The 12,058-nt window shown below is 42.7% G+C and overlaps 1 protein-coding gene across 5 annotated transcripts in view; it reads left to right on the forward strand.

Moving 5' to 3' along the window:
• The window catches only part of myh14 (myosin, heavy chain 14, non-muscle), a 33,645-nt gene extending 25,235 nt beyond the window's left edge, over positions 1-8,410 (forward strand). For all 5 annotated transcript variants that reach the window (XM_018737272.2, XM_018737300.2, XM_018737281.2 and 2 more), the window contains 3 exons: positions 226-334; positions 1,470-1,642; positions 4,789-8,410. In XM_018737272.2, the coding sequence (XP_018592788.1) occupies positions 226-334; positions 1,470-1,642; positions 4,789-4,978 (472 nt within the window). In that variant the 3' untranslated portion in view covers positions 4,979-8,410. The remainder of the gene's footprint in view (positions 1-225; positions 335-1,469; positions 1,643-4,788) is intronic.
• Positions 8,411-12,058: the final 3,648 nt, after the last annotated feature.

Consider the following 12,058-nt stretch of genomic DNA (forward strand, 5'->3'; position numbering starts at 1 on the left):
AGAGAGGGAAGGAGAGGATAAATTCATGTTGAAGGAACATGTGCAGGACAAATATTTGAGGAAGTAATAATATCCAGACTCTTTTAATCTGGATCAGATTATGGTAAAATTCAAGATGATGAACTAAATTAATGTCAAATGCTGCTTTGGTAGTCTTGTGAGAGAAATTTCTGAGAGAGCTATGGTGACAAAAAATGCTTCATCCTTCCTGCCTCTCTTTATTAGGGAGCGAGCGCTTGCCAATAAGATGGTACGAAAAACGGAGAAGAAGCTGAAGGAGGTGTTGATGCAGGCAGAGGATGAGAGGAGACATGCCGACCAGTACAGAGAACAGGTCTGAGATCCCAGAGGATTGCGTTCATTCTTTGTTGTTCTGTTTGGTCGAGTTTTTGTCCGTAACAAGCTGAGCAAGCAGGCCAAAATCTGCCTTTCCACAGCCATAGTCTCGAGAACTTCTTGGGGGATTTCAAGGTGTTCTCATGCTAGCTGGGAGATGTAATCTCCGTAAATGGAAATATGTTCTGGGTCTGCCTCGGGGCCTCTGCCCAGGGGGACGTGCGACTCCGGTAGGAGTTTACCAGTGGGCATTCTTACGACATGCCGAATCACCTCACCCCTCTGAGTCCTCTCAGTCCAAAGGAGCAGCAATTTGACCTTTTCATGGAGAGTGAGCCCAGCGATCTTGCGGAGGAACCTCGTTTTGGTTGCTTGTATCTGATTTTGTTCTTTTGGTCATTACCCAAAGCTCATGATCATAGTTGAGGATGGGAATGTAGTCTGAGCAGAAAACTGTTAGCTTTGTCTGAAGACACAGCTTCTACTTCGCCTCCACAGATAAGTGCAGTGCTCCAAAACTACAGACACTACACGATCTGTCTTTCCATACCCCACTGCCTTCGTTCATCGTTCGTGAACAAGACCCAAAGATATTTAAAATCCTCCTCCAGGGGCAGTTATTGTTTATTATCTTTATTAGTTGACACTTTTGTCCTGGGTAACTTCCAATGCTAGATGTAGTACATTGAGAATGAGCACATTCACACAACAGAGCAATATAACACACCCCAAGGGCATTTTAGATCCCACAGTTCACCTGAAACACGTCTGTTGACTGTGAGAAGAAACCAGAGCACCTGGAAGAAACCAATGCAAGCACTGAAAGAACATGCAGACTTGACACATATTGAGTTGTTTTCGAACCCATATCCAAACGCATAGCCTAGGAGCTGTGAGTCACTTGTGCTGCGTACTGCACCCCAGAGTGCTTATTCTGAAGTTATTCTGTTAACCACGCTTAATGCTGGAACTGGATCTGGCTGGTGGTGGAAGCAAAGCGAGGAGCCAGAAGCCATCACCTGATCACTTTTGCGTAAATCTGTGTCTCGGTGTCAGAATTGCACTAGCTGGTTTTTGTAATATAGTGTTGTGGATGACTTTGAAATATTTTCCCTTGTTATCATATGTCTCAGCTGGACAAGTCTATGGGGCGCCTGCGGCAGCTGAAGCGGCAGCTAGAGGAGGTGGAGGAAGAAAACTCTCGCACCAATGCTCAGCGCCGTAAGCTGCAGAGAGAACTGGAGGAGATGACGGACAGCAGTCAGAGCATGAGCCGGGAGATTGCTGCCCTACGCAATCAGCTTAGGTAGAGACTGCTCTCGCAGTTTGTGTCAGTGTGTGTGTGTGTGTGTGTATGAAACAGCGTGTCTGTATTCTAAATCCAGATATAATCTGTCTAGTATGGCCTCGGTCGTTCCTGGGGTCTCCTCCCGGTAACTCCAGTGGCATATAATGGGATCCCATACAACAAAGAAACTACTACGATGAAAATATATACCCTTTTTTATACAACAGCCTTATTACTCAATACAATGGCATTTTTGCCCCTTACACTTTCATCTTACTTCCTCAGATGGTATTTTATTGTGTAAATTGGCTTGTATCAGATACTTGAATCAGATGCTTTGGAACAGAGATAAACAGTTGGTGTCTCAAACCTGTAAGGTTTTTATATCTCAGTGGTGTCAATCTGGCTGTTTTCCTTCAATTTTAGTCACTTCTAGTGTAACAAAACCAATTACAGGCAGTCCCTGGATTACTAACTAGTTCCGTGTCCTCAGTCTGTCTTTAAGTCTGATTTTGACGCAAGTCAGAAAGAACAGTTGGGTATGGTGGGTATCTAACGTCAGTTAGTCAAATGTTTGTCTTAGTATACAGTATATTGTGTATCTTTCTATGCACAAGAAAACATTAAAGGAACACTTCTGGATACACTAAAGCATCTTTAATATAACAATACAGTAATAATACACACACACACACACACATTTTCAGAACCGCTTGTCCCTTACGGGGTCACGGGGAACCAGAGCCTACCCGGCAACACAGGGCGTAAGGCCGGAGGGGGAGGGGACACACCCAGGACGGGACGCCAGTCCGTCGCAAGGCACCCCAAGCGGGACTCGAACCCCAGACCCACCAGAGAGCAGGACTGCGGTCCAACCCACTGCGCCACCGCACCCCCTACAGTAATAATAATAATACAATAATAATACACACACACACACACACACACACTTTCAGAACCGCTTGTCCTATACAGGGTCACGGGGAACCGGAGCCTAACCCGGCAACACAGGGCGTAAGGCCGGAGGGGAAGGGGACACACCCAGGACGGGACGCCAGTCCGTCGCAAGGCACCCCAAGCAGGATTCGAACCCCAGACCCACCGGAGAGCAGGACTGCAGTCCAACCCACTGCGCCACCGCGCCCCCCAATAATAATACAGTGTAATGATAATAATGATAACAATAATAATAAATCTAACTGCAGTATTTCTGATAGAGACAGACGTAGAAAGATATAATGATAATTTTTACTACTGTCATAATGAACAGAGGACACGGAGGAGACTGGACCTAAATGCAGGATCGTTTATTCAAAATCAAAGGAGTACACGTGTTCCCACCAGAGAGCGATACCAGGCCAAACTCACTGCGCCACCGCACCCCCCCCCCATACCTGGGAGATGTGGGTCTGGGGTTCGAGTCCTGTTTGGGGTGCCTTGCAATGGACTGGCGTCCTGTCCTGTCCTGGGTGTGTCCCCTTCCCCTCCAGCCTTGCGCCCTGTGTTGCCGGGTTCGGCTCCGGTTCCCCGCGACCCCGTATGGGACAAGCGGTTCAGATAATCTGTGTGGTATGATTGGAGGGGGCCATGAGGGGAAAATTCAGGGTGATTTCATAGAATGAATTAACCACATTATGTGAAGAATGGGCGTATTTTGTGTCGCTGTCAAACTGTAGTTCACATAATGACAGTGAAGCAGACACTGGTATCACTTGAGGGCTGATGCAAGATGCTAGAGAACAAGCCAAAAATAGATCAAAAGTATACACTCTTTGCTGTTTTTATCCTGTTTTGTGTGTCTGTGCACTTAACTTGTTTGTCTTCATCTGTCATTCACGAGATTCTCATGTCTGTTTAGCGTGACAGAACGGAGGACAGATAAGTAGGTCTCGCTGTGTGTGTAGGTGTATGTGTGCATGGGATCTTTCTCTGTTTGTCTCTCACGTTCGATCTGATTGCTGTGCGGTGCTCTGCTGTGTGAACCTTAGCGCTTCCTTAGTTTCCTCAGTAGGACCTTGTGCACATCAGTTTGTTCTCCCAGGTGCTCCTTCATCCAGGCTTCTCCTTGTCATTTCAGAAGCAGTTTCCCTGTTAGCGTTAGACATGCGTTTCACAACAATGCATAGTCTGGAACATAATGAAACCGAACTTTAAGGATGCTGTAACGGGAGCAGGGATTCAAACTCATGTCTTTTGACTGCGAGGCAATTGCTCAAACTACTGCACTACTCATCACCCTTAATGAGCGTACATGAAGTGTATATCCAATTTGTAAAACAGGCTACAGTAAGCTGCTGCTCTTCTCTTACATTTACTTAGCAGACACGTTTCTCCAAAGCGATACCAATCAACTCTATGTAGTGTTATGAGCCCACACACCTTATTTACCACAGTGACTTACACTGTATCCCTCAACCATACATTAGTGAAACACACTCTTTGCGTCACTCACACACTATGGAGGAACCTGAACAGCATGTCTTTGGAGTGTGGGATGAAACCAGAGCACCCAAAGACTTACACTGCTAGATACACTACTTCACTCATCCGTAAATCAGTGGAACACACTCTCCCTGTGTCACTCACACTATGGGGTAACCTGAACAGCATGTGTTTGGACTGTGGGAGGAAACCAGAGCACCCGGAGGAAATTCACACAAACACAGGGAGAACATGCAAACCACACAGACTAAGCAGGAATTGAACCCACGTCCTCTCGCACCACCCAGGCGCTGTGAGACAGCAGTGCTATTTGCTGTGCCCCCATGCCACCCACACTCTTTTACTGTGTAGCTAGCTTGTTGCCTAATTAGCTAATAGTTAGTATTTTTAAATTATTGATAAAGTAAAATTTATTGGTAAACTACTCTTAAAAGAACATATCTCTAGAAATTTGCTTTGTTACAAGTAATGAAGTAAAGGTCTCCCAATACCATCCACCTCTGATGTTAGTGATTAGACATTATAATAAATCTAGTAATTCTTCCCTTCTTTGGATATTAGTTGAACCATGTTGCCTGTATTTGATCAGTCTCGGTAACTATAGGCACTAATCTTCTGTCTTTCCCGTGTTTGCTCTCCTTCTGACTTCTCACCACATGTGGTTTCATTTTTCTTCCCTCTGCTGGGTTTTGTCGCCTCACAATGTCCTCCCGCTTCTGCAGACGTGCCCCTCTGCCCCTCTCCCTCCGCACCGCCCGCCGAGCGCTGGTGGATGACCTTTCTCTGGAGAACTCTGATTCAGAGGAGCCTCCCACATCGCCATCCCCATCTCCGGGCTTCCCTGGCACTCCCACTCCCTCTGAGCACAACCTGGACCCCCCGATCCCATACAACCTGACAGACACAGAGTGAGAAGGTGGGACTTTTACTCTCTGACACTAAATCAGCCTAGTGACTTGACGCCATGCTGCAGTGGTTCTGCTGTGAGAGCTGCAGCAAGGTGGGACAACCAAGAAACCCCACACAACCATGGGGTGTATATTGAAAAAAAAAAAAAAAAAAAAAAAAAACTGACTCATTGAAAACAGAAAAAAAACAGCACCTAGAAACGGAAAAAAAATACAAGAATCTTTCAGAAGTATCACAGTAAGCCCAAGTGAATTGGCATAGTTCTCTTTTAATATATTCTGCTTGACACATAAGCACCTTGATGCTTTATTCAGATAATAGCTCTTTGAATTTAAAGCCAGATTTGGTAAGGCATTTTTTGCATGGGCTTGCAAAAAAAAAAGGTGGCAAAAACATAGAGGAATAATAAAGATGGGAAAAATACCTTTATGCTTTGTGTAAATGTATAAATAGTGAGTTCTTGGTTCTGCTATTATGAAAACATCCCATGACTGCCATATGGTAGCAATACTAGTAAGCTTTGGTACTTTTTCATGATTTCTGCTTTGTCTCTCTCTCTTTTTCTCTCTCTCTCTTTCTTTCTCTCCCCCTCTCGCTCTGAAAAAGGCAGTAACTTTAATGTTGTAGAATATTTACTATACTTTTGGTCTCGACCCACCAAAGCATTTGAGAGTCACCGATTCGGACTGAAAGAGTCGCTGATATTTCACTTGCCCAAGCGAGTTAACGCAACAGTTAAATAGTTAACGCAGTATGTGCTTCAAATTACAGATTACAGCTGGATCTGTTTCTCAAGCAAAATTTACTTGAGCATGGAAACAGAGAGAGATGGAGTGAAACAAAGTCTTCAGCATCTTAATCTTGTATGTATACCTGAATGTGACCAGCAAAACGTTTTTTTTAGGGAAACGCACATAGGCTTAACTGTAGCATCTGGAAATCTGGAAAACCCAAGTAGTGGAAATGGCACAGATTAAAGCAGAGGTCTCACGCCCAGGTCCTCGTGGTCTCTTTGCAGGTTGTTAACATAAATTTAATTGATTTTTTTTTTTTTTTCCTCTTAATACCTCATTTTACTCCTTCAAAGTATATGTTGTTGTTTGAACCTTGACTTTTCCTGCAGAAAAGCATTTTGGACATTTGCAGAGTTGTATGAGTAACAGAGGTAATTAAGAGAGGACGACGGGTTGGAGTGAAAGCAGCGCATCGTGCAGGACTTCGCTTTCGAGATCCTTGGTTCAGAAACGTATCCGCGTTCTGAAAGTGTTGCTTCAGATATAACCCTAAAACTTTCACAATGAAAATGTAGATTTTTTTGATAACATTTCAGCAGCTAAGTACTTTCCGAGTGTAGTGCAGTGTTCTGTGTCCAAGTACGAACAGTTGTTTAATTTGATTAAAAAAACATGTACTGTAGATAGGTATGCAGGTAGGTAGGTAGGATATATTTGCTTATCAGCTTTCTTATATCGCTTCTGTTGCAAACAGTTGAATTCAAGTGATCTTGAATTGTCAATCAGCTTAATCATGCCCTGCTTTATTTATTGCTTTGTATGACATTTGTTTTCCTAAACATATTATCTTTTTGAAATGTGTTGATATACTGCTGTCAGTTCTGGCACTGGCTCCGGCACATCTCACGGTAATCTGACTTCTTGGCCTTTGCACTGGAAAAAGCACAAATGTGGCAGTGATTTGTGCCCAGGTTCTGAATTGTCCAGTTGTGAGCTGCTGCAGCTATGAAATTGATATTTATGCTGAAAACTGAATGTTTGAACAGCCTGAGACACCCCAGGAATAGGTTTGATAATATGTAAAGTGCACTGACTATGAGGTTAATTAAATTAGGTTAATAGACTATTGTATTGATAGTTATTAACAAATGGCCAAACTGTAAAAGATGTTTTAAATTGTTTTCATTATGAAGAAATGGGAATAAGAGTCCTGGTCATTTTGAAAGCTACTCATTCATTCATTAAGTTCATATCAGTATCAGACATCAGCAGCATTGTTTTTAAGATACGGAAATATTGTGCAATGTAATTTTTTATTGTTTGTGTAAAATGTTTGTAAATCATTTAATCATGTAAATGTGTTTTTTCCAAATGTATGGATTGATTTTAGAATATCAAAAAGAACTATTGTAGGTGTAGAAAAGTACATATTTACAAAATGTGTAAAACCCTGAACATGGGCATAAACTCTCAAAACTTTCACCCTGTGGGTTTTTTGCCTTAGACGTTTTCCAGGGCACTTTTTCATCTGTCGTACCCTGTTTGTACAAGTGAAGACCTTTCTAATGTTGTATACAGCAATGTGGAGAACACAGATAATTTGTTAAAGAGGCTATTTACGTGAGGAATTAAAATGTGCAAGTACAGAGTGTGACAGCAGAACAACTCCCCTGTGCAAACCAAATCTGTTCGTAGGGAAAAGTGAGCGTGGTCTGAATGAGTGAAACATGCATTTTTCCTCAGTCACAATGGACGTCTCTTCTGGATGTTAGTCTCGTCCAGTTCATAGGATAATTTTACTTGTTAATTTCGAAATTAATGTCTTCAACTTTTCTTTAAATTATTCACCCTCTTCCACATTTGGACTCCGCATTATTTTTGAAGCCAGTTGCTTACCTATACTCAACTGGTCTTTGAGAGCATCAAAGTCTAGTGGTTTACATTTATGGTTTACATGGACTCTCATCCTGTACAGCAGAATTTTGCTGCCTTCTATAAAGATGGCAGGTTTTGTTTGCACAGATGCTGTTAAAGTAAGATATAGGTGCAGTATTACCGCTCTGATGTGCGTTTCAATTTTCAGGTGACGTTGTCCCACAAGAAGTATTTGCGATCGTATAATCCGTGTTGTTCCTTTTGGACTTTATTGCGCAAGAAATGATACTAAGGATGAAACAAGAAAAAAAAAGAAGCCTGCTTCTGTATAATGGTGCTTCTACATAATGTCTGGTTTCTTCCTGTCCATTCATAATCCTTGCAGCACCCTGGTCATTTAATTCTTTGAGGCGCTCTGTTACCGCTCACTTTTTGCAGTAACATTTTAAGAGGTTCATTATGTACCTTAGAAATGGTTTAAAATGATCTTTTTGGAGAATTTGTTTCTTGTGCTTCTCGTGCCCAGTATTTATTTTAATTGGAACTACTGTACTGCAAAAAAAGTCAAACGGAGACAAAGGATTTTAAGTAATTGTGTGCTTTCCATGTTGTTCCAATAGATGGCAATAAACTTCTCACTAATCAGTTTGTCAGTCATGGACTCCCTGAAGAGCTGGACCGCAGTCCTCCTCTGGAAGGTCCCCATCTTCCTGTTTGTGTATCCTCGCTCACTGGGTTCAACACACCAGTACATCAGCAGTTCTTTTACAAACTTCCCAGAGGTGTTTGAAATTTTTAATAAAGGTGTCAACGTTCTTTATTTCAAATGCACGCTTGTAGTCTCTGCTTCAATTTCAGTACAGACAAAAACACCTTAATGTTCAATGAGTCAGCATCAGAGATAGACAGTTTTATTTATAGCAAGACTGGTGCTTTTAGGTTGTTTTTTTGTGGATTTTTAAAGTATTCATGCTTTTTTGTTTATTTGCTGTTTTTTTCAATTATATCTGAACAAGAATGAGTTTCAATATATGGTGATGATTCAAAAATTTTTGTGTTAACTAATTTCTTCCACATATATATAACCTGTGACATGTGATGCATTTTTTAAAGTATCATTCATAATGTACTGAAAAATGCTGAAATACTTATGCTCGTGTTGTGACCACCAATGATACCTATCCTTTAAAACCCATTTTAAATATACACAATGATGAACATATTTGTAAGGATCTCATAATACTATGAAAAAGGATAACGAAACGAAAACAAAAACAGGTATCTCCCCAACAAATATTTTCACGACAGCTTCAGTGTGCTATGTGTGTTCTCCCTCAAGAGGCAGTTTTCAGTACTTCGGTACTTTCAGTTACTTGTCCCTCAGTTATATCATCGAACAGCCAACCCTCTTCAAGTGGTGGAGTCAGTATCTGATGGAGGTGGGTTTTTGGGCTCGGGGCTGGGAAAGATCTGGCCACACCCACAAAACGGTTACTGCTCCAGTAAGGCCCACTTTTTACACTCGGTATAGTAGTTTGAGTACGAGAACAGCCATTTTGGAGGGAGATGGGAGTTGGACCAATAAAGTGGTGTCCAAAGGGGTTGTATGATTGGTTTTGGAAAGTGTCTGGAAATGGTTTTAAACTACCAAATGCCTCTGGAGCAGCCTGCTCTGCTGAATCCTTTAGTGTGTATTCAGAAGCTCCTTGAGTGCTGTGGAACAGCCTGGGAAAAGTTTGGGCGGAACCTGTGCCACTGCTCTGACAATTGCATCTGTATCCTGGCTCATGTGTGCAGCTGTCCTGTGGCTTGGGGATGAAAGGTAGTTCAGCTTCTTTGGGCATCTCCCCCTCGCTGCCCCTTCCATACGTCTTTGTTGGACCATGGCCGCAAGATCCCCTTGTTCTCATGTCGATGGCAGCATTTACCCACTGTTCTCCTTCGTTAAGTCTGCATTGGTCAGTGCTAACCAGGTCAGTGAGTCGAGTTGTGAAATAGTCCATGTCTAAGCTGTCTGACTCGTTAAACCTGAACGTTCTTGACCTCTGGTCCAAATTGTGCTGGCTGCAATATTTTGATTTGGCTGTATGCTCCGTATTCATGTGGGAGCTTATGTTGGAAATGGGGTCCAAATACTGAGATTTGGACCCCCCGCGATAGCCGCTCTGAAAAGGATCTGAGCAACTGAAAGGATTTTCACTTCTGGAGTTGCCTGATGGAGTCATGCTAGTGTCATGTACCCTAGGTGGGCGGATGGCTTCACTGGCAAAGTGGTGGGGTTCAGTGCTGTCAGTGAAGTTGTTGGAATAAGTTAGAAAGGCCCTGCCGAAATGCAGCATGCAATCCTGGACCTCTTCCTCCTGAGCCCCACCCCAAGCCATTGAAAGGAACTTTGGATTTATGCTGTCTCTGACATCTCCATCCAAGTCCACAGGACAAGAATTATCTAATGTATCTGGTTGTAGATTGTCCGGAGTGGTGTTTATGTCAGTTTGGGAGCAGCTAGAGTCAGAAATAATATGTATTCCAACAGCACAAGAAGCCAGTGATGGAGGTTCCAGCAAGAAAGGCAGCGAGGGTTTGACAGCTGCAACATCCACAGCTGGAGACAGAGACCTGGCAGTGTGAGTCTGGTGAAGACCTGAGTTGTGAGCTTCTGTAAATCTTCCACAGTTTTGAGTAGTCTCGTTGTGGCCAATGGCGTTTTCTTCCGATAAATTATTAGTCACTCTTTCAACAATGTCAAATCTTATGAGATCTGGTTGAATATCAAACCGAGGCTCAAAGTCAGGGGTTTGATCAGGTGTGTTGGAGTTGATTGTAGATTCAACAAACTCATCTTCTGCTGTTCTGAAAGGAACATTGTTTGTGTCTTTGTTAGGGGTCTTTGCCCTTTGAACTGTTTCTGGAGCAGGGCTCTCCAGCTGAATGTTGAAAGACCACAGGTCGTCTTGATCCTCTTGCACTGTCTGAAAGTTTGCGTTGTCCGGAGTGAAAATGGAAAAGCCCAAGGGTGCGGTCAGTAAGGGGAAAGGGGGTGTAGCCAAACTGGTTGTAGACTCTGGAAAATGTGAATCAGTGAGAGTGAATCTCTGAAGAACACTGGGTGTCTACACATACTGACAGTCTCTAAATAAGGCAGTGTAAAGGCAACGTACCTTCTTTTGGAGTTTCCTCTGATTGCTCATTTATAGCCACCTGATGTGGAGACAGGGCTTGGCGATTCTCATCGTCTCTTGCAAATAGAGCGGATGCAAGCTGCCGATTGGCAGCCTCAATTTCTGCAAACTTCCTGGAAAAGAGAGATTAATCATACTTGTGCTTTTGCTAATAAGTATGACTTTTAGTGCAGATCCAGTGTTTTCACACACCTGTGGATCATGTTGTGGAGAAATCGGCGATGATTAACTTGTCGCTTTGAGGGGCGACTTTTCCGTGGCTTCTGAAGGGTCCTCATCATATGACCGGCTGCTGATGTCACAAATGTGAAGAGGTCCCGACCCCAGGGGACTCCCCTCTCTATTCCTGGCTCACATGTCAAAGAGCCAGATGGACGCATTGCTGCACAGGGCAGTACAGTAGATGCAGACACAAGTCTGAATTAGCACACTGGATGCAAAACAGTGTAGGTCTTTTACAGTGACAGAGTAATAGCTGTAATTTGCAAAATGTTGAATAATAAACAATAAATAGTAAAAAACTGTAGTGAAAACACTACACCTCTACATATATTTGCTTCTGCCTAGCAACCTATTTTTCTTGTCCTACACCATGTCCTCCATCAGAAAAGGCATCTTTTCTCACTGTTTCTTGAATATAGAAAATATCTGCAGGTTTTTATGTATGGAAACATTTTCTGATTTATTCATTTTAATACCCACACATACAATGTCTACAAACGTTCGTACTGCGCAGGGTCCAGGTGAGCTGGAGCCTTAACCCAGTGACGCAGGGCCAAGGGGTGGGGGGGACACACTGGATGGGATGCCACTCTGCCACAAGGCACCCCAAGCAAGACTCGAACTCCAGACCCACCATAGAGCAGACCCCAGCCAAACCCGCTGCGCCACCATGCCCCCCTTTTCCATTTAATACCTTTCTTCCTATTTTGTAAAATTTCACTTTGCTTTGGAGCAAAGGCAGCCTGTTTGTATTATCAGGCCAGTAAATGTCAGTAAAATACACTCAAACAAAATAGTATGAGACCACCTTCAGTCAACATATTTCCATTACTTTTATTGTTCCTGGCTTGTGTTTGTCATTGTTGGTGATTAATATCGAGACAAGGAACATTGCTTATCAGGTGAATTGATCAACGATTGGCATTGACTAGAAGTTGGTGGACAGAAGTTTTATATTCAATCATTATAAATTAGTTTTAATTGTAATACAGATCAGTTTTAATAAAATATTGAAATGGATAAAAATTCACTGTGTTTTTAATTTTAGCTATGTCCAGACAGTTACAGAAACA

Source organism: Scleropages formosus, chromosome 18 (genome assembly GCF_900964775.1).
Source record: "Scleropages formosus chromosome 18, fSclFor1.1, whole genome shotgun sequence".
Lineage (NCBI taxonomy): Eukaryota > Metazoa > Chordata > Actinopteri > Osteoglossiformes > Osteoglossidae > Scleropages > Scleropages formosus.